This window comes from Mirounga leonina, unplaced genomic scaffold (genome assembly GCF_011800145.1).
Source record: "Mirounga leonina isolate KUSES-001 unplaced genomic scaffold, KU_Mleo_1.0 Mir_92, whole genome shotgun sequence".
Lineage (NCBI taxonomy): Eukaryota > Metazoa > Chordata > Mammalia > Carnivora > Phocidae > Mirounga > Mirounga leonina.
In genome coordinates, this window is record NW_023270852.1 from 17,125,302 (window position 1) to 17,152,504 (window position 27,203).

A 27,203-nucleotide genomic window follows, 5' to 3' on the forward strand; every position below is an offset into this window, starting at 1 on the left:
GTATCCCATAGGTTTTGGACTGATGTATTTTCATTCTCATTGGTTTCCATGAATTGTTTAAGTTCTTTTTTGATTTCTTGGTTGGCCCAAACATTATGAGCAGAGGTCTTTAGCTTCCATGTGTTTGAATTTCTTCCAAATTTTTCTTGTGATTGAGTTCCAGTTTTAAAGCATTATGGTCTGAGAATATGCAGGGAATAATCTCAATCTTTTGGTATCAATTGAGACCTGATTTGTGACCCAGTATGTGGTCTATTCTGGAGAAAGTTCCGTGTGTGCTTGAGAAGAATCAGTATTCTGCTGTTTTCAGGTGGAATGTTCTATATATATCTATGAGGTCCATCTGGTCCAGTGTGTCATTCAAAGCTCTTGTTTCTTTGTTGATTTTCTGCTTAGATGATCTGTCTATTGCTGAGAGTGGAGTATTGCGGTCTCCTACAATTAACTTATTGTTATCAATATGACTCTTCATTTTGTTTAACAGTTGGCTTATGTAGATGGATGCTCCCATGTTGGGGGCATAGATATTTACAATTGTTAGATCTTCTTGTTGGATAGACCCTTTAAGAATGATATAGTGTCCTTCTGTGTCTCTAACCACAGTCTTTAGCTTGAAATCTACCTTGTCTGATATAAGAATTGCTATCCCAGCTTTCTTTTGAGGTCCGCTGGCATGGAAGATGGATCTCCTTCACTTTCCGTCTGGATGTATCTTTAGGTTCAAAATGAGTCTCTTGTAGACAGCATATGGATGGATCCTGTCTTTTTAGCCAATCTGCAACCCTGTGCCATTTTATGGGAGCATTTAGGCCATTCACGTTGAGAGTGATTATTGAAAGATATGAATTTATTGTCGTCATGTTGCCTATGAACACCGTGTTTCTACAGATTGTCTCTATAAATTTCTGTTCTATATCACTCTTGGGGTCTTTCTCCTTTTATAGAACCCCGCTTAATATTTCTTGCAGGGCCGGCTTAGTGGTCACATATTCTTTCAGTTTCTGCCAGTCTTGGAAGTTCTGCATCTATCCATCCATTCTAAATGACAGCCTTGCTGGATAAAGTATTCTTGGCTGCATGTTCTTCTCGTTTAGTACCCTGAATATATCTTGCCAGCCGTTTCTGGCTTGCCAGGTCTCTGTGGATAGGTCTGATGTTATTCTGATGTTCCTCCCTCTGTACTTAAGGAATCTCTTCCCCCTAATTGCCCTTAAGATGGTTTCCTTGGTTCTAAGATTTGCGAGTTTTACTATTACATGTTAGGGCATTGGCCTGTTTTCTTTGATCTTGGGAAGGGTCCTCTCTGCCTCTAGGACACGAATGTTTGTTTCATTCCCCAGATTAGAGAAGTTCTCAGCTACGATTTGCTCAAATATATCTTCTAGTCCTTTCCCTCCACCCATCAGGGATCCCAATAATTCTGACATTGGAATGTTTCATGGTGTCACTAATTTCTCTGATTCTATTTTCACAGATTTTGAGTTGTTTTTCCCTGGCCTCCTGTTTTTTCTTCTTTTCTATTAATTGGTCTTCTACTAGATCACTAATTCGGTCTTCTGCCTCGCTTACCCTAGCCGTTTTATCTAGATTGAATTGGATCTCATTGATAGCATTATTAAGTTCTGCCAGTTCAGCTTTCATTTCTGCCCTTAGAGACTTTATGTTGCCATTAATCAATTTCTCCATTCTAGCTATTGTCTTCACAAGTGCTACCCTGAATTCCATCTACAATATCTTGGTTATATCTGTATCCATTTGTAAATCTGCGGCAGAAGTCACAGTCTCTGAGTCTTTCCTATTTTGGGGGTTCCTCCTCCCAGTTATTCTGTTGAGGGATGGCTGAGGGAATGTACAGAGTCCAAGTTATTGACCAAAACCCAAGCAAGATGCACCTGTTTTATAGGGACCTTACGGTTGCCAGCCTTTTGTTCTCCCAGCCTGTCTTCTGGGGGAGGGCCCTGCCGCACTGTTACTCAGGCAACCCTGTTTGGGCAGAGTTGCCCTGCCCCCTGTGGCGGGGGATGGGCTCAGTGAAAACCGGTTTTGGGGAGGCTTTTATTCTCTGGCGGCTTTCCCTGGCAGCTTTCTGTGTCTCTTCTGAGAGTCTGAGCAGAAGAGATCATTTCCAACCCTCTGCCTCAGAGCAGAGAGATCGCAGTCTGTTCTTCAGTGAGCTCTACAGTACAGTACCTCTGTTTCTGTCTGTGCTGCAATAAACTGCAGCATCCTGGGTTGTGCACCCCTCAGCAGTTCTCCCAGTCCTCACCTTGAGGTTGGGGCACGTCTCTGCCCTTTGTCCTTCTAAAACTGCCAGCCATCCCCAGTTTGCACGAGCAGCACTGCCGCTCCAGGTTTCAGTCTGGGGAGATGCCCTAAAGTCCTTTCCCCACTGCTACCGGTCTGCGAGTCTGTGCCCTGTCCCCAGCGTGGGAGGCTTTATCACACTGGCGGTGTAGGATCCCTCCCCCTTCCGTTTATCTTCGGATATGTGCCCGCGGAATCACGGCTCCCAGCTTCATACCTCGAAACCAACCGCCTGCGATATTCTGTTTGTAGAGATCCAGATATGTCTTCTTACATCTCAGGCTGATTTTGTGGGTGTTCAGAGTGGTCTGGTAGATATCCAGCTCAATTCCAGGGACTGGTTGGAATAGGGTCCCTACTCCTCCGCCATCTTTTCCTGAACCAGAAATACTTATTTTTACTGTTCTTGTGTTTCCTACTTTTCATACTCTCACTTATGGTCTTTCCTTTCCACTCAAAGCGTCCCCTTTAATATTTCATGAAGGGCTGGTTTAGTGGTCATGAACTTTAGTTTTTGTTTGAGAAACTCTTTATCTCTCCTATTCTGAATGATAGCCTTGCTGGAAAGAGTATTCTTGGCTGTTGATTATTCCGTTTCGGCACTTGGACTATATTATATCACTCGCTTCTGGCTTGCAGTTTCTGCTGAAACATCTGACACAGGGTTTCTCTTGTATATAGCTGTGTTTGCTCTTGCTGTTTTCACAATTTTTTTTGCTTTATCACTACGTTATGCCATTTTGATTACTATGTGTCTTGGTGTGGACTTACTTTGGCTGATTTTTGGTGGGGGGATCTCTGTGCCTCCTGGATCTTGCTACCTGTTTCCTTTGCCAGATTAGGGAAGTTTTCAGCTCTTAATTCTTCAAATAAATTTTCTGCCCCCTTTTCTCTCTCTTCTTTTGGGAACCCTATAATGTGAATGTTATTACGCTTGATGGACTCACTGAGTTCCCTAAGTCTATTCTCATGTTCATAAATCTTTTTTCCTCATTTGTTCAGTTTGATTGTTTTCCATTACTCTTCTAGTTCATTAAATTGTTCCTCTGCTTTCAGCCTGCTATTTATTTCATCAAGTATATTTTTATTGATTGTGTTCTTCAACTCTGAATGGTTCTTTATGTTTTCTATCTCTCTCAGGCATATTACTTGTATCTGTTTTGCTTAGTTCTCTTCCTGTGTTTTTGTCCTGTTCTTTCATTTGTGACATATTCCTCTGTCTCTTCATTTTGCCTAGCTCTCTGTGTCTGTTTCTTTGTGTTAGGAAAGTCAGCTACATCTCTTATTCTTGAAAGTAGTGGGCAGGATGTGCACTTTTAAGTAGGTGAATTTTGTCCATTTTTGTTTGTTTTGTTTTTTGGTAACTCTGAAAAAATAGGGTGGAATGTGCTTATTGCATGTCATCTGGAACAGAAGTTCCAGTAGCTGTACTTGATACTTTTGTACTCCCCAGGATCCTCTTACCTCTTTTGGTAGTTAGCCACATTTTAATACTTATTAATTCTTGATATTACATTTTTCCTGTTCAAGTTACTGGTGTGCTATTCATGTCCTGACTGGACTCTGGCTGATATGCAATTTTTGGTAATCATAAAGCTTAGGGTATGACCATGAATGTGGATGGTGCAGGGACAATGAGCAAAGAAACTGAGGGGTTGGAAGGGTCACCTACATCAAAGTTGAAGTCACAGAAGTAACAGGAGAGAGTAAGACGCCAGGGTTCACCGACTCATCACCTTTACCACATTTTGCCGTGGACAAGAGGCATTTCAACAAATGAACCCAGCTCTGATAGACTATCCATTTTCAATCCTGAGTCAAACATTCTGCATGAAACAGCTGTCATTGTTGGGTAACATCAAGAACCCCACTCAGGGGTCAGAAAATCTAGTTCTAATTCCAGATTTATTATGTACATTCTAGCCTTATGACTTCAGTAATATATTTCTCTTATTTGAATCTAGGTTCAAAATACATTTCCTCATCTGTGAAATAGAAGGTTCATTTCTCTTCTGTTTCCCCCTTAGAAGGGCTGTAAAGGCAGTTTGTACACACCACATTATCTAAAATACCCATGCTAGAGATGAAGCCTTTCCACTTCCAGCTGCTCAGGTACATATAGGTCCTACAGCAAAGCATGTCTTTTGTCCTCGCCCCTGCTCTGATCCAAGTCTTCTTTTGTTTCCCTTTGGACAATGCTACAGCCTACCATCCATCTCCCTGACAATTCTCCCTCATATACTTCGCAATAAGTCTTTCTAAAACAATAAATATATCCTCTAAAATCTACCATAGCTGCCCATTACACATTTAGGGATCTCTATGATCCAGCCTCAGTGAGCCTTACAGCCATACCTCCTCCTCACATAGCCCTCTCCTGTCCCCAAAGCATATCACTTTAGGAATCCATACAGGTTAGCTTGCTGATCTACAAACTTGTTATTTCTCATTTAGATTCCTTTGAATAAACTGTTGCATTTACCCAGAATACCTTCTTTCCCCACCTTTGATTGGTAAAATAATATATTTTCCTCAAGATAACATAAACACAATTCTAAGGCCACAGATCTTCTTCACACAATAGGCAGTGGTCTTTCCCTTCATTGAGGTTCCACTGCATTTGACTAATTCTTCTCTGGAAGAACTCACCACAATGGTTTTATACTCTGTTTTTAAACATGCTATGTCTCCTTCACTGGCTAGAAACATCTCTTAGGCAGGGCTACATATTATTTGCCCCTCTCTAGCACCCAGAAGAAGGCCTGGAATACAGTAGGTGCCCAGGGAACATTAAGTAGATTGCTAAGGTAGTGCATGGGGTTAAAATGTCAGCATGGTTTGCAATGAGGACAAATTTGAATTATATATGGAGACTATATAGTGTGTGTATGATTTATGAGACTATGTTTGAGAATGTAGGGGTACAGATATATGGTTTGTAAGGAAGAAGTGGTTTGTGTGTGTGCTCTGTGCGTATGTGCCATACGAACACAGGAGAAACTTCCCAGGGCTTGCCCTCTCTACAACTTGGGTCCCTACTTGTCTTCCATGGCATTGGCCTTAACTCCTCCCCACCCCAGCCCCTGCTTTCCTACCTTAATTGTACATCACTCTCCAGCCCATAGGCCCCTTGTTCAACAGCTTTCTCAAAGGACATCATGGTATTCTCAGGCCCCAGCTGTGGAAGAAAATAACATCAGTCACCATGCCTCAGGGTCTTTTCCCTCAATATCCCTTTTATGGCTGGGAGGGAGCCCAGTAATGAAAGGGCTTTAGGAAAATGAGTTTGGATGCCTTGGCTCTTTTTTCAAAGAGCCTCCCTATATTCTCCTCTACCCAGATTCTGGGACTTTGCTCATCTGAGGTAATGTCACTGGGCGCAGTACAGAAAAATAAGTTAGGTGATTGGGTTCATATTCAACCTCTACAATTAACTCATTCTTGTCATTTCAAGCCAACCCCTTTTCCTTTCCAGGGGTTACCATGCTTCTGAGGTCCCATTCTCTCACCCACACACCCCATGTATACCTCTACCCACCCATGCTCAGACCTACCATGGGTGCACCTCTATGTCCAAAGAAGTCTGGCTTGGGTCCCAATTTACCCTCCTCCTGAATGCAGGGAGAATGAATCCCCAGTGGCATAACATAGAGACATAAAAGGATAAGGAAAAAAGGCAATCCAATAGCCACCTGTAGAGCTGAAAAAGTTGGAAGAGAGAGAAGTGAGAACAAAGCAGAAGTGGGATGGAGAACCATCTCAAGCAACTAACTACCCAACAGTAAATACCCAGTCTATTGGTTTCATTGACTCTGTGGACTGGCTGATTTACTCTCTATTTCTGTCACATCCCTGCTTATTTTCAGTGATTTTAAAGTATAGGGATATCCAAACATCAGCAATACCATTAAGAAAAAATTACTGGAACTCTAAATTTATAAAGGAATGAACTGTGAAGGACATAAGATGGAGAAAATGTTAAGGAATACCTTCTCAGAAGGAAGAGTAGTTTGGCTGGTTCTGAGAAAGCCCTGAAGCCTGTAAAGATAAGCCTAAAATGCCCATATTTAAGACACTGCAAAATAGTGGAAGGAGCACTAGTTGACAGAAATCTTAGTTCAAAGCCACAGTCTACCAATTTCTAATTGTGTGACTAAGGACATGTTGTTTAACCTCTCTGCATCTTCATTTTCTTCATTCTGAAAAATGGAGGTTTCTTGCTACTAAAATCTACCTCATAGAATTGATATAACAGTAATGAGTCATAATAGGTAATCAATAAATATTAGGTATTTGCTCCTCTTTCTCTCTCTCCTACACACCCCCACACACACACAGCCTGTCCACAATATCTGTTATCACTGGTCATTTCCCCAACACTTACTATTTTAGACCTCTGAGAATTTTACACATTTGCATATTTTTAAGTTACCACTTATGCTCCAATCACTTGCAAATCTAGATATCCAGCTCTAACCTCTCAACTTTGTGAGTATATTACATCTCTTGGTTCTTGCTCTGTCATAATAGGTCATCTTGTATCTTCTGATTCTAGCTAAAATTTAGGAAATGAAAAAGAGTTCATTACTATCTCTTTTAAGATCCTGCCCCAGAAATATTGCCTAAAATTTACTTCCACTTACTCATACACGCATGTACAAGCACACAATGGCAAAAGTATCAATCCAGTCTTTCTTTTGCCTGCATCCTCCCACAAGTCAGGAAGCAAACACTACTTATTTAACCAAGAGTAAAAAGAGAGACAGTAAAGAAAGGAAGATCCTACTTTTTTAGTAAAGGTGCTACGAGAAAATTTTATTCTCAAAACGACTTAGTATACAGCTCTGATTCTCTTTTGTTTCCATATTAGGAATGGAGAGGCAATCAGTGGCTGAGGCAGACATTTCTGCTTCTGCTGTGAGTCAGGGACTCACGGGAGACTGCTTTGAATTACTAGGATGGAACAAGGGATATCTGGACCTATCATAAGTTCATTAGTTGAAACTAGTAATATCTGATACAAACTAAACTTAATGTGACTTGTACAATCACTCTGGTCAAATAAAATTAAAATGTACCTCTATTCTCACCCCACCCTTAATCCATTCCCAGACAATCTATAACAACATAGAGAAAATTCTTAATTTTCTAGAAGAATCCCTCTTAAGAAATGGCTAGGGAAATGCTATGACAAGCCACATATGGTTGTGAGTTCGACCACAAAGAGCATGTAGGAGTAACAAGCTAAATGAATTTCAAAGAGGTGTACTGGTGGCAATCTACCAAACTCGCATTTTGCTAATAGAGAATACAAGCTAAAGTCAAAGCTCAAAGAAACAGGTAAGATTCTACCACATGACATACCTTCTTCTTCCAAATGGATCAAGTAGAAGCCTACAGGCCAGGAAAGGATAACCATCACAGTTATGCTGCTCAGGTGCACGTAGGGAGCAAAGATCTGGGAGAAAGCCAAAAGTTAGGTTGAATACATCTAGACAGACAGCGCTAGACCTATAGGATGATGCTTACCTGCAGTGACAGCCCAGCTGTCAGCCACCTTTCTTGCCAGTACTTGCATAAAATCCACAAAAAAAATGAGCATATCAGAATCACTAGCAGAACCACGATCTGGGGAAACAGAAAGAATCTCCTGACTTCTAGGCACTAGGACTGAATCAGAACTGTTCTTGGGAATTGTATATGTGTCCCAACAATATCAGTGACCTCATTTCCTCATCCTTTTACTCTAACTATCTTGCAAATCTTCAATATGGAATGGATCCAACCACTTACCTTCTCCGTGCATAAATAAGTCTTTGCTGGACAGCATGGCTGGGAAAAAAATTACCCAGCTATGTGGTCTGATGCCTTTACTGATTTATAGTCTCCAGGCTCAACTGTGCCCTTAACATTGCTTAGCACCTTTCACCCACCTTCAACAGTGGCCATTACAAATGTTCACTACTTTTCTATATGACTCAATACAATCACAAATAAATAGTATTTTGTAATTGCCTTTTCAATGTATGCCTTCCCCAACAGACTATAATGTTCATGATATCAAGGATGATGTTTATGATTATATCCTTACTGCCTTGCAGAATGTTTGGCACATAGTAGGCGGCCAATAAATATTTGTTGAACAAAGGGAAACAAAAATCTGCCTGCCAGAACACTACACACTTCACAGAGAAAAAAACATTGAGACAAAGAAAACACAACTTTATCTCCTTAAATGTATAGTTTTTTTACATCTGTACTGTCCTCGAAAGAGTGTTTAGTTACCTCCTTTCCATAATCTATTTATTAAAGTAATTGAATCCATAATTAAACCTTCTCATAAAATACCTCCAGGCTTTGCTGGCTTAAATGGCTAATTTACCAAACACTTAAGGAATAAATATTTCCAATCCTTAACAAACTTTTCCAGAGAATAGACAAAGAGGGAACATATTCTGACTTGTCTTACACAGCCAACAAAACATTCACGCCCAGATTCAACAAGGACATTACAAAAAAGAAAAAGTACAGGTACACTTCAGACATAACTGCAGATTCAGTTCCAGATCACCACAATAAAGCCATTATTACAATAAAGCAAGTCAGATGAATTTTTTGCTTTCCAGTGCATATAAAAGTTATGCTTACACTATACTATAGTCAATTAAGTGTACAATAGCATTATATCTTAAAAAACAACATATAGGGAGGAGGAGCAAGATGGTGGAGGAGTAGGAGACCTAAATTTCTTCTGGTCCCAGGAATTCAGCTAGATAGTTACCAAACCATTCTGAACACCTACAAACTGAACAGGAGATTGAAGAAAAGAATAGCAGCAATTCTATGAACAGAAAAGCAACCACTTTCTGGAAGGCAGGACATGCAGAGGAGTGAATCCAAGGTGATATTCAAGAAGATACACTGCAGAGGGAGGGAGCCTCCGTCAGCCGGCTACCAGTAAGTGATAGAGCAGCAGAGCACAAAATCGCAACTTTTAGGGCGCCTGGGTGGCTCAGTTGGTTAAGCGACTGCCTTCGGCTCAGGTCATGATCCTGGAGTCCCGGGATCGAGTCCCACATCGGGCTCCCTGCTCGGCAGGGAGTCTGCTTCTCCCTCTGACCCTCCCCCCCTCTCATGTGCTCTCTCTCTCATTCTCTCTGTCAAATAAATAAATAAAATCTTAAAAAAAAAAAAATCGCAACTTTTAGAAGTCTGCTCCACTGATGGGCATTGCTCCAGTGGCTAAGAGGGGTATGGAACCCTCACTGGGACAGTGTGGTCTCAGGACCCTTGGGATCACATGAAGACCAAGGGTGCATGAGTGCAGCAGAACTCCCAGGTATCAAAGCAGGGAAGCCAGCTAAAAAGACGGAGCTGAGGAGTGGGCTCTCAGCTCGGAGTTGTCATAAACCGTGATCTGCGGCCCATTCGGGCCGCTGTTCATCGAGCCGGGACCCAACAAGCGGCAGATCCGGGGAGACTCCCCTTCTTCCCCCAGGAGGAGTGGCACGGGAAAACACTGCAGGAATCTGCTGGGTTTGGAGACTCCAAACGGGGTCATGTGCCAGAGACAAATGCTCAGTCACAAGCCGGGTGAGCTCGGAGAGCGGCCGGAGACCAGGGAGACAGGAGTGATGGACTGCTTTTCTCTGAGGGCTCACTGAGGAGTGGGGCCCTGAGTTCTTGGCTCCTCCCAAGATGTTGGTTGAAAAAGGAAAGAAGAAAAATTCAATGTAAGTTTTTCTTTCTTTAAAATTTTGAGATACAGTTTCTTTTAACAGACCAAAATATACCCTAAATCTAGTGTATGGCTTTGTTCTAGTCTCCCACCTGATCACATTTTCTCCTTTTTTAAAAAATTTTTTTCTTTCTTTTTTCAACCAACTTCTTATCTTATTGATTCCTTTTTTAAAATCTTTTTTTTTTTTTTCCTTTTATTCCCCCTGGTTTCGGGTCTCTTCTGATTTGTTTAGTGTATATTTTTCTGGGGTCGTTGTTACCCTTTTAGCATTTTGTTCTCTCATTCATCTATTCTCCTCTGGATAAAATGACAAGATGAAAAAACTCACCTCAAAAACAAGAACAAGAGGCAGTTCCAACAGCTAGGGACCTAATCAATATGGACATTAGTAAGATGTCGGAACTAGAGTTCAGAATGACGATTATAAAGATACTAGCTGGGTTTCAAAAAAGCATGGAAGATACTAGAGAATCCCTTTATGGAGAAATAAAAGAACTAAAATCTAACCAAGTTGAAATCAAAAGGGATATTAATGAGGTGCAATAAAAAATGAAGGCTCTACCAAGATGTCCATCGACAAATGAATGGATAAAGAAGATGTGGTATATATATATACAATGGAATATTATGCAGCCATCAAAACGAATGACGTCTTGCCATTTGCAACGACATGGATGGAACTGGAGGATGTTATGCTGAACGAAATAATTCAATCAGAGAAAGACATGTACCATATGACCTCACTGATATGAGGAATTCTTAATCTCAGGAAACAAACTGAGGGTTGCTGGAGTGGTGGGGGGTGGAAGGGATGGGGTGGCTGGGTGATAGACATTGGGGAGGGTATGTACTATGGTGAGCGCTGTGAAGTGTGCAAGACTGTTGAATCACAGATCTGTACCTCTGAAGCAAATAATACATTATATGTTAAAAAAAAAAAAAGAAGAAGATAGCAGGAGGGGATGATTGAAGGGGGGGAAATCGGAGGGGGAGACGAACCATGAGAGACGATGGACTCTGAAAAACAAACTGAGGGCTCTAGAGGGGAGGGGGGTAGGAGGATGGGTTAGCCTGGTAATGGGTATTTAAGAGGGCATGTTCTGTATGGAGCATTAGGTGTTATATGCAAACAATGAATCATGGAACACTACATCAAAAACTAATGATGTAATGTATGGTGATTAACATAACATAGTAAAAAAAATGGAGGTTCTAACTGCTAGGATAAATGAGGCAGAAGAGAGAATTAGTGATATAGAAGATCAAATGATGGAGAATAAAGAAGATGAGAAAAAGAGACAAACACAACTACTGGATCACGAGGGGAGAATTCAACAGATAAGTGATACCATAAGATAAAACAATATTAGAATAATTGGGATCCCAGAAGAAGAAAGAGAGAGAGGGGCAGAAGGTATACTGGAGCAAATTATAGCTGAGAACTTCCCTAATATGGGGAAGGAAACAGGCATCAAAATCCAGGAGGCATAGAGAACCCCCTCAAAATCAATAAAAATAGGTCAACATCCCAACATCTAATAGTAAAACTTGTAAGTCTCACAGACAAAGAGAAAATTATGAAAGCAGCTCGGGACAAGACAACCTAACCCTACACCTAAAGGAGCTGGAGAAAGAACAGCAAATAAAGCCTAAACCCAGCAGGAGAAGAGAAATAGTAAAGATCAGAGCAGAAATCAATGAAATAGAAACCAAAAAACAGTAGACAGATCAACAAAACTAGGAGCGGGTTCTTTGAAAGAATTAATAAGATTGATAAACCCCTGGCCAGACTTATCAAAAAGAAAAGAGAAAGGATCCAAATAAAATCATGAATGAAAGAGGAGAGATCATAACCAACATCAAAGAAATACAAACAATTATAAGAACATATTATGAGCAACTATATGCCAGCAAATTAGACAATTTGGAAGAAATGGATGCTTTCTTAGAGATGTATAAACTACCAAAACTGAAACAGGACGGAACAAAAAACCTGAACAGACCCATAACCACTAAGGAAACTGAAGCAGTAATCAAAAATCTCCCAACAAACAAGAGCCCAGGGCCAGATGGCTTCCCAGGGGAATTCTACCAAACATTAAAGAAGAATTAATACCTAATTCTTCTGAAACTATTCCAAAAAATAGAAATGGAAGTAAAACTTCCAAACTCATTTTATAAGACCAGCATTACCGTGATCCCAAAAATGGACAAAGACCCCATCAAAAAGGAGAATTACAGACCAATAGCCCTGATGAACATGGATGCAAAAATTCTCACCAAAACACTAGCCAATAGGATCCAACAGTACATTAAAAGGATTATTGACCACAACCAAGTCGGGTTTATTCCTGGGCTGCAAGGTTGGCTCAACATCCGCAAATTAATCAATGTGATACAATACATTAATAAAAGAAAGAACAGGGGCGCCTGGTTGGCTCAGTTGGTTAAGCAGCTGTCTTCGGCTCAGGTCATGATCCCAGGGTCCTGGGATTGAACCCCGCACTGGGCTCCCTGCTCAGCAGAGAGCCTGCTTCTCCCTTTCCCTCTGCCTGCCACTCTGCCTACTTGTGCTATCTCTCTGTCAAATAAATAAATTTTAAAAAAATCTTTAAAAAAATAAATAAAAATAAAAGAAAGAACAAGAATCATATGATCCTCTCAATAGATGCAGAAAAAGCATTTGACAAAGTACAGCATCCTTTCTTGATAAAAAAACTCTTCAGAGTATAGGCATAGAGGGTACATACCTCAATATCATAAAAGCCATCTATGAAAAATACACAGCGAATATCATTCTCAATGAGGATAAACAGAACTTTTCCCCTAAGGTCAGGAACACGGCAGGGATGTCCACTATCACTGCTAGTCAACACAGTACTAGAAGTCCTTGCCTCAGCAATCAGACAACAAAAAGAAATAAAAGGCATCCAAACCAGCAAGGAAGAAGTCAAACTCTCACTGTTTGCAGATGATATAATGCTTTATGTGGAAAGCCCAAAAGACTCCACCCCAAAACTGCTAGAACTCATACAGGAATTCAGTAAAGTGGCAGGATATAAAATCAATGCACAGAAATCAATGGAATTAAACTGTGAAAAGAGCCAAGATGTCCATTGACAGATGAATGGATAAAGAAGATGTGGTATATATATGCAATGGAATAATATGCAGCCATTAAAAGGAATGAGATCTTGCCATCTGCAACGATGTGGATGGAACTGGAGGATGTTATGTTGAGCGAAATAAGTCAATCAGAGAAAGACATGTATGATATGACCTCACTGATATGAGGAATTCTTAATCTCAGGAAACAAACTGAGGGTTGCTGGAGTGGTGGGGGGTGGGAGGGATGGGGTGGATGGGTGATAGACATTGGGGAGGGTATGTGCTATGGTGAGCACTGTGAATTGTGCAAGACTTGAATCACAGACCTATACCTCTGAAACAAATAATACAATATATGTTTAAAAAAAAAAAAAGAAGAAAAAGATAGCAGGAGGGGAAGGGTGAAGGGGGGGAATCGGAGGGGAGATGAACCATGAGAGACAATGGACTCTGAAAAACAAACTGAGGGTTCTAGAGGGGAGGGGGGTGGGAGGACGGGTTAGCCTGGTGATGGGTATTAAAGAGGGCACATTCTGCATGGAGCACTGGGTGTTATACACAAACAATGAATCATGGAACACTACATCAAAAACTAATGATGTAATGTACGGTGATTAACCTAACAATAAGAAATTTTAAAAAAAGAAAAAGCAATCAATGGCATTTCTATACACCAACAAGACAGAAGAAAAAGAAATTAAGGAGTTGATCCCATTTACAACTGAACCCAAAACCGTAAGATACCTAGGAATAAATCTAACCAAAGAGGCAAAGAATGTGTACTCAGAAAAACCACAGAATACTCATGAAAGAAATTGAGGAAGACACAAAGAAATAGAAAATGTTCTATGCTCGTGGATTGGAAGAACAAATATTTTGAAAATGTCTAAGCTACCTAGAGCAATCTACACATTTAATGCAATCCCTATCAAAATACCATCAACTTTTTTCAAAGAAATGGAAATTTGTATGGAACCAGAAAAGACTCCAAATAGCCAGAGGAATGTTGAAAAAGAAAAAGAAAGCTGGTGGCATCACAATTCTGGACTTTAAGCTCTATTACAAAGCTATAATCATCAAGACAGTCTGATACTGGCACAAAAACAGACACATAGATCAATGGAACAGAACAGAGAGCCCAGAAATGGACCCTCAACTCTATGGTCAACTCATCGTCGACAAAGCAGGAAAGAATGTCCAATGGAAAAAAGACAGTCTCTTCAACAAATGGTGTTGGGAAAACTGGACAGCCACATGCAGAATGAAACTGGACCATTTCCTTACACCACACACAAAAACAGACTCAAAATGGATGAAAGACCCCAATGTGAGACAGGAATCCATCAAAATCCTTTCAGAGAACACAGGCAGCAACCTCTTCAACCTCAGCCACAGCAACTTTTTCCTAGAAACATCCCACAGGCAAGGGAAGCAAGAGCAAAAAATGAACTATTGGGACTTCATCAAGATAAAAAGCTTTTGCAAAGCAAAGGAAACAGTCAACAAAACCAAAAGACAACTGACAGAATGGGAGAAGATATTTGCAAATGACATATCAGATAAAGGGCTAGTATCCAAAATCTATAAAGGACTTATCAAACTCAACACCCAAAGAACAAATGATCCAATCAAGAAATGGGCAGAAGACATGAACAGACATTTTTCCAAAGAAGACATCCAAATGGCCAACAGACACATGAAAAAGTGCTCAACATTGCTCGGCATCAGGGAAATCCAAATCAAAACCTCAATGAGATACCACCTCACACCAGTCAGAATGGCTAAAATTAACAAGTCAGGAAACGACAGATGTTGGCGGGGATGCGGAGAAAGGGGAACCCTCCTACACTGTTGGTGGGAATGCAAGCTGGTGCAGCCACTCTGGAAAACAGTACAGAGGCTCCTCAAAAAGTTGAAAATAGAGCTACCCTACAACCCAGCAATGGCACTACTGGGTATTTACCCCTAAGATACAAATGTAATGATCCAAAGGGGCACCTGCACCTCAATGTTTACAGCAATGTTCACAATAGCCAAACTATGGAAATAGCCTAGATGTCCATCAACAGATGAACAGATAAAGAAGACGTCATATATATACATACACACACACACACACACACATACAGGAATATTATGCAGCCATCAAAAAATTGAAATCTTGCCATTTGCAATGACGTGGATGGAACTAGAGGGTATTATGCTAAGTGAAATAAGCCAATCAAAGAAAGACAATTACCTTATGATCTCACTGATATGAGGAATTTGAGAAACAAGACAGAGGATCATAGGGGAAGGGAGGGAAAAATGAAACAGGATGAAACCGGAGGGGGAGACAAACCATAAGAGACTCTTAATCTCAGGAAACAAACTGAAGGTTGCTGGAGTGGAGGGGGGTGGGAGGGATGGGGTGGCTGGGTGATGGACATTGGGGAGGGTATGTGCTATGGTGAGTGCTGTGAATTGTGTAAGACTGATGAATCACAGACCTGAACCCCTGAAACAAATAATACATTATGTTAATAAAAAAAGAAAAAAAAAATGTATATACCTCAATTCTAAAATACTTTATTGCTAAAAATGTTAACCATCATCTGAGCTTTCAGTGAGTCATAATGTTTTTGCCAGTGGATGGTCTTGCCTCAGTGATGATTGCTGCTGATTCATCAGGTGGTGGTTGCTGAAGGCTGGGGTGGCTGTGGCAATTTCTTAAAATAAGACTACAATGAAGTTTGCTGCACTGATTGACTCTTCCTTTCACGAATGATTTCTCTATAGCATGTGATGCTGTTTGACAGTGTTTTACTCACAGTAAAACTTCTTTCAAAATTGAAGTCAATATTCTCAAACCCTGCCACTGCTTTACCAACTGAATTTATGTAATATTCTAAATCTTTTGTGTAATTTCAACCATCTTCACAGCATCTTCACCAGTAGATTCCATTTCAAGAAACCACTTTCTTTGCTCATCTATAACAAGTAACTGCTCATCCATCCACGTTTTATCATAAGACTACGGCAGTTCAGTCACATCCTCGAGCTCCACTTCTAATTCTAGTTCTTTTGCTATTTCCACCATGTCTGCAGTTACTCCCTCAAGTCCTGATCCCCTCACAGTCATCCATGAGAGATGGAATCCACTTTTTCCAAACTCCTGTTCATGTTGATATTTTGACCTCTTCCCATGAATCACAAATGTTCTTCAGGACATCTTGAATATTGAATCCTTCCAGAAGGCTTTCAATTTACTTTGCCCAGGTCCATCAGACTCACATGAATCGCATAAGATTCTATGATCTACCCAACACCAAACTTATTTATGATTCAAAGGATACAGGCAATTAGAAGGTACATATAAAACATTTTCTCTTGGAGAAACGTGAATCTGTTAAATGCAGCTACTCATAAAAATGTCTTTCCTCTTCTATATTAGGATACATTCTGCTCTTGGGACTTAAAATGTGGAGTGTGTTTTTTTTAATTGAAATATAGTTGACACACAATGTTCCAAAAGTCTCAGGTGTACAACATAGTGATTGCATAAATCTATATATTATGTTATGCTCACCTCAAGCTACCATCTATCACCATACAACACTATTACAATACCACTGACTATATTCCCTATGCTATACCATCTTTCATCTCTGTAACTTATTCATTCTATAACTGGAAGCTATACCATCCACTCCCCACTTAATTACCCCCTTTTTGCTTATCCCCTCCCCCCTCCCCTCTGGCAACCACCAGTTTGTTCTCTGTGTTTATAGGTCTGTTTCTGCTTTTTGTTTGTTCATTTGTTTTGTTTTTTAGAGTCCACATACAAGTGAAATCATATGGTATTTGTCTTTCTCTGATTTATTTCACATAGCATAATATCCTTTAGGCCCATCCACATTGTTGCAAATATCAAGATCTCATTTTTTATGGCTGAGTAATATTCCATTAGGTATGTATACCACATCTTCTTTATCCATTCATCTATTGATGGACACAAGCTGTTTCCATATGTTAGCTACTGTAAATAATGCTACGATAAACACAGGGGTTCATATATCTTTTCAAATCAGCATTTTCATTTTCTACAATTCTCTATGTTACACTATGCTCACCCCAAGTGTAACTACCATCTGTCACCATGCAACACTATTAGAATACCGTGGACTATATTCCCTATGCTGTACCTTTTATTCCTGTGACTTCTTCATTCCTTAAGTAGAAGCCTGTATCTCGTGCTCCCTTTCACCCATTTTGCCCAACACCCCCCACCCCTGTTCCCCTGCAACCATCAGTTTGTTCTTTGTATTTATCAGTCTGATTTTGCTTTTTGTCTATTCATCTGGGTTTTTTAGATTTCACATGACTCTTGGTAGTGACCATATGATCATGGTGTCCCAACTCCAAAATAGATGGTGATCTCAATAAGGCCTATTTTTTCACTTCTCAATATACATTCTTTCCCTTAAGATCTCATGATTTCAATTTTGATCTATTCTAATAACTCTTAAATTTATATTTCCAGTTCATACTTTTCATTTGAGAAAGAAGAAATTTAAGGGGACCACTCAGCGTTTGATATGTTCCTGGGTTTAAGGAAAAACAAAATATGGTATCAAACCATGCCTGAAAAAAGTCTACAGAAAGGCAAGAGGCTGTGGCTGGAGGTGCTCAAGCCCATGGCAGAACAAAATGAGGGAGGCTATCTTGGAAATGAGCTGCATGTCCACAGATGGGGCAAAGATGTTGTTTTCTGTGGAACAGATTCAGATCCTTTGAGAGACACCATTCTGGAGTCATTTTAAAGGGCTCCAAATTAGGGGCGCCTGGGTGGCTCAGTCGTTAAGCGTCTGCCTTCGGCTCAGGTCATGATCCCAGGGTCCTGGGATCGAGCCCCGCATCGGGTTCCCTGCTCCACGGGAAGCCTGCTTCTCCCTCTCCCACTCCTGCTTGTGTTCCCTCTCTTGCTGTCTCTCTCTGTGAAATAAATAAATAACATCTTAAAAAAAAGGGGGGGGCTTCAAACTAAGGGAAGGTTAAAAAGACCTCAAGAAATTTCCGGGTGTATAGGAAGACAGACACTGACTCCACCAAGAAAGGTGTGGTCAAGGTTCTCAGCAGAAGGGTCTCTGAAAATACACACAGAAAAAGCCTATTGGATAAAAAGCCAACAACTGTACATTTATCTGGTCCTGACAGCATCAACCCCAGATGACCCTTTTACCCCTCTTTGTGCAACTGTGTTCGTTTATTCTATCTCCTTTTCCCCTGTGCCCTATTCTGGTGAAAAGAGAGGTAAAAGGACCATCATGCTCTCGCTATCACTGCAGGTTTCCAGGCCTGGGTTAAGTCCAAATAAGGAGAGGAAAAAATCTTAATAATGTTGAAGTTTGGGTTATTACAATGAACTGAAATTTTTAATGACTGAAATGAGAATGTTCTTATGACTATAAAGGACTGAGAAAGTATTGGAGTTTGCCTAAGATGTGATGGGAAGAACAGTCACAGCGTGAGTTTAACAAGGAGGGGTGAAAAAAAAAGTTTGCGTTCAGTTCCTTCAGTAAATCAGTTATATCTGTTAGAAATTTAATTATTTCCGTTAAAACAGTGTAAACAGATCTCTTCTGTCTAAGGGGAACAATGAAAGAAAGGGTGACTCTACTTAACACTGAGTGCCTAAGAGGCACATTCAGTCCTGGCCCAAGAGCTCCTACAAAGGTTCAGTGTCCTACCTTATGACACCAGTGCAGGTTTGGTTCATACCCTTCCCAAACCAACAAAAATGCAAGTACCTGGAAAAGCAAAGAAGAAAAAGGAGGTTATTTTGAAATCACCAAGTTGCTAGGCAAAGCACTGTTCTGTAGCTCAAAATTCCTTTCACAGTCTAGCACTACATTCACTTCTTGCTCTACCTGCACTTTGCAGCCTCTGGTAGTTTGCCATGCTGCTCCCCTGCCTGAGAAGCTCTCCCTCCCCATGCCACTGATGCTTCTTCAAAGGCAGTTCAAATGTCATCTTCTATTTGTAACGTTCACGAGCACCCCCAGGAAGAATTATTCTCATCTCTGGAGTCTCATGACAATCACCACACTGATATCCTTCCTGAGTTCCTACCAATTTCTTTTCCCCATGATGAACTGTATTCATGGTATTACTTAGACACACTTGTGAGAGAAAAGAGGGCAGAGGCCAGCCCTTCCAATGCGTTATTTAAAAGCTCTTTCTTGAGGAATCGGTGCCATTGTTACAACTGTTAACTACTGCTGCTAACCTGATATTTAGTCAATAAATCTTAATCAGATTTGAATCTAATCTAAACAAAATCAGAACCCTTAGATGCTCAGGATATTAATGGGAGTTGGAATGTATAAAGCTCTTAATCTTTTTATCAAAATAATTTTATGTATCTGATTTCATTTGTTCTTTATCCAGCCCCATAAAATACCATTTTATTAAATATTATCATTCGCATTTGAAAGAAAAGAAATGGAGGCTCAAAGGGTTATATGACTTGACCAAGGTTACGAAGTAACCTAACAATAGAAATAGAACTCAGGTCTTCCTCTTTGTGCACTGTTGTTGCCACTGTATGTACCCAAAAAGAAGTAGGGTAGAGTAGAAACTTTGTTGTAGTTATAATATATTGCCTTGTTGGACACTAGAACTCATTCCCACCTTAGAAGCTAGCTATACCATTTCATGTTCACTGTGTATAAAAGCAGTACAAGTCAGTGGCCAGAGTTTGGCCCAGAGCACATCCTTCATCTGCATTTCCCCCATTAAAAAGAAGTTTCTAACCAGCCTCCCTGCCTACAGCCACCCTCCACACCACAATTTCCAGGATGGTTTTCCTAAAATAGAAATCTGATGTATGCCAAATGTCTTAGCCTTATTTCCAGACCTTCCAAAATCTGTCACAAGCCTATCTTTTTAGCTATGTTCCCCATTATTCTTCATTATGCCCTACATGCTAACAGAACTGACCCTGCCCTGTTATCTAGCCACACTCCGTATTTTTGTCTTGCCACCTTTGTCATAATGTTCCCACAGCCTGGAATGTTCTTCCCCCATCCCCATATACACATGTCCAAATCTACCACCCCTTCAAGATCATACATCAGTGCCACCTCTTCCAAGAAGTCTTACTTAATCCTCTTGGCTGAAAGTCACTTCTTCCTTCTCAGAACCCATACAGAACTTTTTTAAGGCTTCTCTAATGACAAATGTAATGTTCTGCTTGTGTTAGTTATTTTTGTCTATGAGTTAGTTGTCCTATTAGAGTTAATATTCATTGAATTAAGACACTTTTATAACTTTACATCTCATACCTATCTCTTTGAAGTGCCCTGCATGAAAATAAAAACTGCATGTTTTGTGGATCACTGTATACTCAGTACTTAGCACTCATACAGTGATTAATAAATTTTGTTGAAAAAATGCAAATGGCAATGGATTTGGTGGGTTGGGGTTTTCTTATCAGAAAGGAAATCAGTAAGGACAGGGAATTGTGAAATCAGAGAAAGATATATATGTCCTATGGATAAGCGGGCACTGAAAAACTCCCATTACTTGAAAGTTATCCTCCCATAGCCTTCCACTTCTACAGATTTTTCTCTTGCTTGGCCTGAATTTCTCATACCACACTATACTAGTATGTCAGGCAACAGAGACAGGGTCACTATTTGCCAAAAGACTTGATAAAATGTACTCTGCACCTAGACTAGAGGACTAATGTGCATTTGCACATTAGAATAGGTTTAAAAAACTAGCTAATTTAATTTGTAAGGCCCAGAAAGACTGATTCTCAGGAGATAGGATATGAAATGAGGTAGTTCAATATGTAAAGGTACTGCTAATGTGAATCTGGAGTGTTGAAAATAACAACATTGAACCATAAAATAGGCTATGAAACAAGATTAAAAAAAGGATGTTCTGCCACCCTTTAAAAGGGAAGGTTGTAAGACAGATCCTCTAATAGCACAAGCCTTTCTTTCCTTCATCCATCCTTTGTGCCTAAGATTCAAGTAGCTGATGTAAACCCCAACTCTGCCAAGACAAGAGTGATCTTATTTTATGAAGGTTCTCAGCACCTATTGGATACTATCCAAGACAGGAGCACTTTACGAGGCTACTCAGAAAGGAGTAAGAGAAATGCAAAATATTACTCACCAACTGCAATGAAATATTACTCACCACCAGCAATGTACAGTAGGCAGCCAGGATCCCAAATAAACTCAGCAAAACAATGGACCAAAAGAACCAGTATCCTGTACCTAGAAAAATGACCCTGCAAAAATGTGTTTCAATCCTTAAAACATAGTGGAAATTAGTAGTGTCTGTGTCAAGGGTGGGGAACAAGACTGGACTAAATGAAGCATAAGAAAATGGAAGGAGGTAAGAGAAGCAATCTGAGAACAGATCTGTGAAGAGCTTTGGAGATATTTAGTTGAGAAGTTTTAACTTTATCCTAGAGGCAACTGGATACTTTACTGGGGGTCTGTATTAGTGGTAGGATTTTTTAAAGTTATTTAGAATATATACTCAAAAATTATGTCCTCTTTAAAAAAATAATATAATAATACAGAAATTCTGGAAAGTCAAAAGAGAAAAAGTCATCCATAAGTTCACCACCTTAAAAAAATTAGTATTTTCCATTTTGGCAGGTTCTTTGTCCATTTGCATGTATGTTTTCTAAAGTAATTGTAATTAGCTACCATTTTAAGTGCTCTATGCTAGAACTAGGAGATTTGGGTCTTTTAAAAGCAGTTCAGGGGCGCCTGGGTGGCTCAGTCCTTAAGTGTCTGCCTTTGGCTCAGGTCATGATCCCAGGGTCCTGGGATCGAGCCCTGTATCGGGCTCCCTGCTCAGCAGGAAGCCTGCTTCTCCCTCTCCTACTCCCCTTGCTTGTGTTCCCTCTCTCGCTATGTCTCTCTCTGTCAAATAAATAAATAAAATCTTTAAAAAAAAATAAAAATAAAATAAAAACAGTTCAAATGTGTTCTGTTCTGAAACAGGTTATGAGAGAAACCTGCTAATGATTTGCTAAGAGAAACAGTGTTATACTTGGTCTAGATATTATATGTCAAATAATTTACACTCATTTCCAGATAATAGAAATTAATTTCTCTCAATATAAAACCTGGAGAAATCATATTTTAATAATATAAAATATAGAATAATGAACATATAACCACATTAAAAATAACAAAGGAAATTCTCTTTGGTCAGGGGCTGTAAGACACACCCAGAAGAAACAAACAGACAAGAAGTCACCATATCGAGAACTATCACAAATCAAGACACTGGGAACAGTATTCTGTAGATGAGCTTACAACCAGAAATCAGAAATCATCCAATGTCAACAAATGAATCCAATAAAGCTGACAAATAGAATAACTTGCATCCAAGAAAACAGAGCAATAGAACAATCAGAAAAGAATCACAAAACAAATATATTTCAGAATTTTAGAGAAATAAAGGGAGGACTAATATCCATGTAACAAGAATATGTTTTTGCCTTTTTTTAAAGATTTTATTTTAAGTAATCTCTACACCCAACATGGGCATTGAATTGAAAACCCCGAGATCAAGAGTCGCATGTTCTACTGACTAAGCCAGCCAGGGGCCCCAAGAATATGATGTTTTAATACAAGAACAGGGATAATCAAAACAATCAAATAAAGTTCTTGAAAGAAAATGAAAGATGGACTTAATATCAGTCTAGATACAGCCAAAGGATTAACAGAACAATTTAACCAAGAAATGATATTGGCTTTGCTTTCAAGTGAGAATGGAAAGCTAAAGTTTGCCATTTAATGGTGCCTCTATCTTTTCTAATCATTTCTCTAGTCACATTAGATTTTTTCCCCACTTCCTTTCAACCTTCTTTTGTATATTCAATCACATGTAAATATTATTATTAGTTCAGTTCAGCTCAAAACTCTCTCACCAAACTCAAGTGAAGTTCTCATCCACCTGCTATGAACTTCAGGCAAAGGAAGAGCTGTGATTTTTTTTTTCTCTCTCTCCCTTTTCTACTTCTTCCTGTCCCATTCATCTGTGCGTACTCTTGGTGGTGGTTTGGGGCAGGGGTAGATAACAAAAGGGAGTGAGAAGAATGAAAAGGAGTTAGCTTAAGTGACTGACTACACATCTGTGGGAATTAAAAAATCAAGTCTTTCTTGGCCATCACTCCTTTAATCTGGGAATATACAGTTGCTGATGAATATGCAATAGGCTCACTCTACATGGATTGTCCAATTTAGGCTTCTTATGACTTAGTATTTTCAAGCAGCTTTCTCTCTGCTCCAGGTCATTTGTTTTATATACCCCAGCACCATAATCACATCCCCCTTTTCTCTATCATTCTATAGAGAAAGCCTGTTAGGAAGCCTAGTCAATGCAACTTTGTCTAAATCCACATTCACTGCACTAATGCTTAAAGAAATCTTCCAGGACCCCATCCCTGCTTTCCCATAGCTGCACAATGCAGCTTTCTTGCCTCTTCCCGAATACATATCTTATATACCTCAATTATATTAGTACCACCAATTGTCAGCTGACAGTAATTCTGAAGAAACAAAAAAAAGGCACATCATGGTGAGCCACTGAGAACTTTCACATAACATAAGGAAGGGGGAGACAAGTTTAACCCCACAATACACACGGGGTTGCAGGGGTGGAGAAGAAGGAAAGTGACAGCTACCCCATCAAAAATTCTGCTCTACCTCTCTCTAGCTAAAGGTAACAACAACTAAAAAAGCTGGATATGTTCTTTAAAATCTAAATGAAGGCATCAGGGAGCCAATAAACAGTGAAGAACTATGGAACCAAGATCCAAATAAGAGAGGAAATCAACAGACATAACTTGGCATTTGAATGATTTTTCTCTAGAAGTGACTGGGATAAAAAAGAGGGCTTCCTGTATCTTGCAGGGTTAGGAGGACAAAAAAGTGAGAAGGGTAATCTGATAAACACTATACACTTTGATTTGGGACCTTCCAAGGCTACATCCTAGGAATAAACACAATCCAGAAATACACTGCTTTTGGGGAACTGAATCCTAGCTTTGAACCATTTAAGTACATCAAACTAAATTAAGGTGAATACGATTTGCTATTACACCTAGTTACTTGTCAGAGTAACTGAGAGGACATAATGTAATTCAAGGCCTCAAATTACCTATACAAACTTTTTATAAACAATGTCTGGCACTCAAGCAAAACAACTGGGCACACCAGGAGAGGAGACCACATTAGTGAATGCCTAAAGAAAGAAGGACAACAGAGGCACCTGGGTGGCTCAGTCAGTTAAGTGTCCAACTCTTGATCTCAGCTCAGGTGTTAATCTCAGGGTTGTGAGTTCAAGCCCTGTGTTGGGCTCTATGCTGGGCATGGAACCTACTTAAAAGAGGAAGGAAGAAGGGAGGGAGGGAGGACAACATAAAAAGATCTTCAGCAAATATAGGTAAGAAAAATATCAGACACAGACTTCTAAATAAATATCCTTAAAATGTTTAGACTAGAATTTCAGTAGAGAACTATTTAAAAGGAGATCAATTAAAAAAATAAAAGAATATGTTAAACAAAAGATAGGTCAGAAAAAAATACCAAGAATAAAACAGAGACACATGAACAAATACACGAAAAATACAGAAGATTAAGGCACCTGGGGGTAAAGTTCTAATACACATAAAATTAAAGTTCCAAAAGTAGAGATGATAAAAAATGGGGTACAAACAGTATTTGAAAAGACAGTGGCTGAGAACTTTTCCAAAATGATTAAAATATTTTATTGCTCTGGGATCAGTCAGGAAATAATTTATTGTAGGGATTAGACCTTATGCTATTATAGAAGCTATTAGAGAAGGCTATATAAGGCTGTTACATCTGTTCTGATATTTGGCCTAAAGCTGCTAGAAGTCAGGCCAGCAGTTGGGAAGGAAAACTGGACATGACATATGAGAGAACTAAAACCCATAATGAACAACTGGAACCCACAAAGACAAACTGAAACACATGAGGACAGACTGGAACCCGTGAGGAGACACACAGACAATGGAACATGTGTCTGTCTATCACCATGTCAAGCATTTAGCTAAGCTAGTCCATGGTATTGCTGCCTCAACATCCATTTTGTTTGGCCAAGTGGCCTGCAGGGACCTTAAACTGACACAGGCTCCCTTAGGGAAGTACATGCCCTATACAGCATCCCACAAAGTCACAAGCAAATGTAAGTTCCTGATAGGTCTCTCCCAACAGCCCCTGGGATCAAGTCCTCTGCTTCCTAGTGCCTGTATGCCTTATATGCCCCTTAGATAAGACTCATGGCACTTACCAAATTCCTGCTCTTTTAGTTTGAACTGATCAATTTGGCCCCAGCCCAGGAACCCTAAAACACTCCACTCAAGGACCCTAAAAAAGGCGTGTGCCCCAGGTCCTGCCTCTCTTTCTGCCTTGACCTTCTGTGTGCCCCTTTGAAGTGTGCCATGTACTTCCTCCCCTACTTATAAGTAATAAACTTCTCTTTTGATTTTTCTGGTGGTCTGCTGCTGAACCACCACTCACCACTATTGTTGCCTTGACACATCATCCAGTACTCTGTGCTCCACGTAATAAATGTTAAGTTTAACAACTGCCTCCAACCTTGATGAAAAGAGTGACATGTAGAAAAGTTGGCGCCTTTCATTACCGTGGCCTAGGACATGAAGAAACTAAAAAAGATCTGGCAAGGTCAGGGAGTATGTGGGCTGAGGTGCCACCCCATGCCATCTAATGAACTATCAGATACTGACATTGCATGAAGGCTGCCATAATGCCTGGGCACATCGCTGACCTTCAGAGTATAAAACAGTGGCTACTGATTCACTTCCCACATCCAAATTTTATGCAAATTTCTCTTGTGACTAATCCTAACTCAATCTTATATTGGGAATGGAATTCTCAGAAATGTAGTTATAGTTTAGCTGGGCCAGAAAGTACACTATCCCAGTCCACTCAAGGTCAACTTGGTATCCATGCACACCTCTACAAACTACCCTTATTTTCTGTCTAACATGACGCAATTATCTCTCATACAACTAAAAATACATCAATCTTCTCTCCAAAAGAGGTTAGAGTTCTCACCAATGGGTGATGGCTATACCTCTAATTTAAGTACCGATATATATGGTTAACTACTATTAACATATACTATTTTGAATGGTAGAAGAATGGAAGAGAAAAAATATATATATATGGGGGGAAGAAACAAGGGAGGAAGGGAGGGATGGACAAGCAGAATTCTGGCACCCATGACCTTTGTCCTCTGGTGTCATACCAGTAATAATGGTATTTTAGATAAAAGGAACTTTGCAGATGTAATTAAGGTTACTAATCAGCTGACTTTAAAATAGGGAGATTAACCTGGATTATCTGGGTCAATCCAGTGTAATCACATGAACTCTTAAAATCAGAAGAGGGGGGCGTAAGAGGAAGTCAGAGAGATGAAAAAGAACTCAGAGAAATTTGCAGTGTGAGAAGGACTTGACACCCAGTTGCTAGCTTTGAAGACAGAGAAGGCCACAAGCTAAAGAATGCACTGGCTTCTAGCAGGTAAGAACAACTTTCATCTGACAACCACCAAAGGAAGGGCTCTTCACTCCTACAACCAGAAATACATGGATTCTGCCAACAACTGAATAAACCTAGAAGTGCATTCTCACCCAGAGACTACAGATAAAAGATCAGGGCAGCTGGCACCTTGATTTCAGCATTATGAGATCCTAAGCAGAATACCCAGCTGAGTATACCTGACTTCTGACCTATAGAACTGTGAGATAATAAATGCGTATTGTTTTAGGCCACCCAATTTGTAGTAATTTGCTATAGCAGCAATGGAAAACTGCCCATGAAACTTACTTATGGCATTAGAACCTGTGGGAATGCACTCATACATACAACTTCTATTTGATGATGGGAGTATTTAGTGAGAATTCTGCTTGCTGCTGAGTATGTTTATTCCAACTATACATTCCAGAACTAGAGAAATAACCACAAAGTGTGTTTGGGGACCC

General features: G+C 39.9%; 1 protein-coding gene across 1 annotated transcript in view; it reads right to left on the reverse strand.

The window, feature by feature from the left end:
• GDPD4 (glycerophosphodiester phosphodiesterase domain containing 4) overlaps nucleotides 1–27,203 on the reverse strand; it is a 108,084-nt gene that overhangs the window by 70,821 nt on the left and 10,060 nt on the right. Inside the window, exons 3-9 of the mRNA XM_034995146.1 lie at nucleotides 21,344–21,437; nucleotides 18,883–18,942; nucleotides 7,834–7,932; nucleotides 7,669–7,762; nucleotides 6,782–6,859; nucleotides 5,859–6,004; nucleotides 5,400–5,482 (exon numbers count right to left, since the gene is read on the reverse strand). Of these exons, the coding sequence (XP_034851037.1) occupies nucleotides 5,400–5,482; nucleotides 5,859–6,004; nucleotides 6,782–6,859; nucleotides 7,669–7,762; nucleotides 7,834–7,932; nucleotides 18,883–18,942; nucleotides 21,344–21,437 (654 nt within the window). The remainder of the gene's footprint in view (nucleotides 1–5,399; nucleotides 5,483–5,858; nucleotides 6,005–6,781; nucleotides 6,860–7,668; nucleotides 7,763–7,833; nucleotides 7,933–18,882; nucleotides 18,943–21,343; nucleotides 21,438–27,203) is intronic.